General features: G+C 41.4%; 1 protein-coding gene across 1 annotated transcript; it reads right to left on the bottom strand.

Annotated features, from left to right (window-relative positions):
* Window positions 1-783: 783 nt before the first annotated feature.
* Window positions 784-2258, bottom strand: LOC125537525 (transcription factor BHLH133-like). The gene is made up of 5 exons (XM_048700846.2): window positions 1737-2258; window positions 1594-1656; window positions 1342-1407; window positions 1199-1264; window positions 784-1095 (listed from the first exon to the last, which is right to left on the bottom strand). The coding sequence occupies exons 1-5, from the start codon at window positions 2004-2006 to the stop codon at window positions 1000-1002; spliced, it is 561 nt and encodes a 186-aa protein (XP_048556803.2). The 5' UTR covers window positions 2007-2258; the 3' UTR covers window positions 784-999.
* Between the last annotated feature and the right edge of the window lie 1326 nt (window positions 2259-3584).

Here is a 3584-nt window from a genome sequence, read left to right as displayed (position 1 = left end):
TAGGATTTAAAGTGAGTAGATGTGGCGGGGCTTCAGGTTACCGTGGTAACTTAAAGCTAACCCTTTGTCCTAGATCATAGACCGGGGAGTAACGAAAGACCCATCCACTCTTTGTCGCACCACGAGGAAGCCCTTAATGACCACCGTAGACCGACGTAATGTTAGGTGGGTTTGTAGTGGTGTGAGGGGTATGTGCATGCGGCAACATGGCTTGCCTAGCATTGGCTTGGCCCTCTTATCTACCTCACTAGTTAACCATTGTGCCTACAAACTAATAATTACTAGATCTTGTTAGTTTAGTTAGTCTTTTACTTCTTGCTTTCAGCTTACTTGTTCTTAGTTTAGTTTACTCTACAGTTCCATGCCTCGATAGAATATAGCACGAGTAGACTACTAATTCCAAGCTCTGGTTTGCATGCGAACGCGACTAGATGCCGTGACAACTCTAATTCTGGTAAGAGGGAGACGACTCTTCTTAACTCCTCACGTTCGATAAATACTTGGCTAATACATCCGTGAAAGGTAATACGTTTATTCGTGCACTTGCGGTCATCACTACAACATAGTAGAAGGTACTCCTATTCCATATTATTTAAATTTCTAGTTTTATCATTTGGACGGATGCGTTAATTGGCTGATTGTGTGGTATTAGTAAAGGGTAAAACTACTTTTTTTTTCTAAAGAATAAGTTATATAAATTGCCACTCTTGATTCTGTCCCCTTGTATAAGTACAAAGTAAGAAGTCAATTCAAAATTAAAATCAATATACAACAAACCCGGTTTAAAATAGAATTTATTATTGACACTGTTCAAGCAATCAAGAATAGAAAAAGATATAATCCTGGATAAGGAGCTACAATACTGAATAGAATGGAAATTCAGGTTAAAGTCCACGAGACAGATGACAATGCTACGACAAATGATTCAGAAAACTTGAGCCGCAGGTCCTTCCAACAAATTATGTACCATCCGCTGAGCCAGCAGTTTGTTTGGGGTAGTCATTCATGAGCCAGAGAATCCAGATGGGGGAGCCTGATGTTGACGCCATCGTAGGCGAGAGGAGCGTACCTCCACATTTCATCGGAGCTCAAGAGCTGTGCATGAAAAAGATGAGAAGAAGTAAGGGCGCGCACTTGCACACTGACAACTGAAACATTTGTTCACCTGTTGGCTGTTGCTTCATAAGTGAATACATACCTTGATCTGCAGATGCAGAAACTTGACATACTGGACTGCTTCCTCCAACATTGTGCTTATGTCAACCTGAAAAAGAAAACGATCAACACAATTGGCATTGGCAAGTGCAAATGACCAATGAATGGCAAATAGTAAGAACTCACCTTTGTGCCGTTAGGGATCAGGTGCTGCAGTACTCTCAGCCTCTCATTGATCTTATGCCTTCTTCTCTGTTCCAAAATTGCGCATTGTGATAAAATGTTTAATACTCCCTGCGTCCCAAAATAAGTGTCTCAACTTTGTACTAACTTTAGTACAAAGTTATACTAAGATTGAGACACTTATTTTGGGACGGAGGGAGTAAGAGATTCCCCTAAAGCGAAACAAAACTAATAATATGTAAGTAACTATCAAACCTTTGCATAGTTACTTTGTGAGTCCATTGCAGCTCTTGACTTGTTACCGCTCTTCCTTGCAGTCTATAGAATCAATTGCAACAAAAATAAATAAGAAGAAGAATTATAATGTCAAAATGGACGAAATGCAGGACTTCACTTACCGAGAGAGCCACAGGGACTTCATTGTGATGATCGCTCTGTTCATTCACTTGCATCTTTCTCTTGATACCAGTGTTCCTCTCATTCGCTGAACCGAGGTCATCCACTAGGAGATCAAAAGAAGCTGTTGTGCTATCATTTTCGGAGGAGCAGAGGTTTGCATCAGAATCACTGCCGCACCAGAGCACTGACTGCAAATGCGCAATCATCTCCGACTCCTCACAGATTGCATCGAGAGAACCCCAAATTGATGAACATTCTGCCGCCTCCATTTCTTCTGATCTCTGAATTATCTGGCGTGGTATGGCTCTGAGGAATCCTTTGGCTAGTACTGAGCATACCTAGCAGCTCGTTTATATATACCCTGAGGAGTAGAAAGTCTTTGTTATTGACATTACATGGATTTGACTTGAGAATACCAGCAATCTTTCAAGAGTTAAAATGCAGAAACATCTTGTCAGAAAGATGGAGAGGATAGATAATATTTGATTCAACGTGTTGGGAAGTGGTAGCCCCCTGGGAAGTCATAAATGCTACGGTGCAGAATATATTTGGTGTGATACATGAATCATAAGTACTTGGGGTTAGTCAACGATGCTTATGGATTACAATTAGGAGGCTACAACAGCAGCAGCGCAGACTAATGGAACTTTGGCGTATCGCATGAATCATGACGCCACAGTTCTGCTTTTATGTCTTATATTGTGATGCCAGCTAGTTGTTTATCACAAGGTCAGAAGAATCCAATTGATCAGGACGGTGCAGATCATGCAGCAGTCCTCAAGCGCATAGATACAAACTGACTTCTTACCCGAGGAAGGAGATGAATTTGGTTTCTGTTAAGATTTGTAAGGCCATCTACAACGCCGGGTGCCTGACTTGGCACTTACAGAGGAAAAATAAAATTAATATTAGAAAATTAGAAAATATCTAAGAGCTGTACCTTTCCAACGCCAGACGCTAATGGTAACTAAACTGCATATGCGACACACGCGGGAAAGAAAATCCTGACACCTTCCCAAGCGCCCCATGTTGGACATGGCCTAAGACCTAGGAAAATCGTATATATTTGGTTTGTTTCTTGCAGTGCAACCAGGATGAGCCTCCCTGATTTTGTAAGGCAATTCCATGCTTGTGGACTGGAATTGTACTAGAAGCAAAGGCGCACTTTGCCGTGCTGTTTGTTTTCTGCCTGTGGATGAGTTTTCTTTTCTTTTTTCTTTTTATGTTTGTTCTATGCTTGAAATCTCACATCTAATCAAAAGGAAAACAGCAAGACATCCCCATCAACATCACAGCTTCTTCTAACCAGTCCCAAAATTTCAACATGTATGCTGCATATGCACCAACGAGAAATTCAACGATAAACAACCAGCCCATTTCAATCAGGTCTTTGGTTGTATCACCATCTTCAGCAAATTTTTATGTACACTGATCACAAGATAACCCACTAACTTTGATTCTGTACAATGCTCTGCAAATAGTAGTGCCATACGCTCACTCGGTCAGTCCCTTGCAAACATTCACTACCACCTAGTTTAGAGTGTCATATTGCAGGGTCTGTCAACGATGACATGAGATTGTATTGTTCCTTGACTTCCACGCATGTAGGATTTTCAACGACGTCGAAGAGAGAAGGGAGGATGAGGTTCCCACTTAAATCACTGCTTATAGACACCCGTTGTGGATAGTTCGATAGTAGAGTACGTCGCTATTTCATTGGGTTCACCCATGTCATGGTCCATGAAGCTCCTAGACTTACTCTAGAGTCTAGAGACAACCCATTACAGGAGGTTTGTACATGCTGTCTAGAGACAACCTATTGTACCTGCCCTTGGTTATATAGCATG

The sequence above is a fragment of the Triticum urartu genome, chromosome 1A (assembly GCF_056163025.1).
Source record: "Triticum urartu cultivar PI428250 chromosome 1A, HENAU_Tu73, whole genome shotgun sequence".
Classification (NCBI taxonomy): Eukaryota; Viridiplantae; Streptophyta; class Magnoliopsida; order Poales; family Poaceae; genus Triticum; species Triticum urartu.
Note: the sequence above shows the minus strand (reverse complement) of the source record. Positions and strands in the feature narration are given on the sequence as shown.

What these genes read in the sequence shown, in the direction of transcription:
- LOC125537525 (XM_048700846.2), bottom strand. Translation starts at nt 2,006, where the DNA reads ATGGAGGCGGCAGAATGTTCATCAATTTGGGGTTCTCTCGATGCAATC. An exon ending in AAGTCCCTGTGGCTCTCTCG is followed by an intron (nt 1,657 to 1,736) that starts GTAAGTGAAGTC and finishes TTGATTCTATAG; the next exon opens with ACTGCAAGGAAGAGCGGTAA. An exon ending in CACAAAGTAACTATGCAAAG is followed by an intron (nt 1,408 to 1,593) that starts GTTTGATAGTTA and finishes ATTTTGGAACAG; the next exon opens with AGAAGAAGGCATAAGATCAA.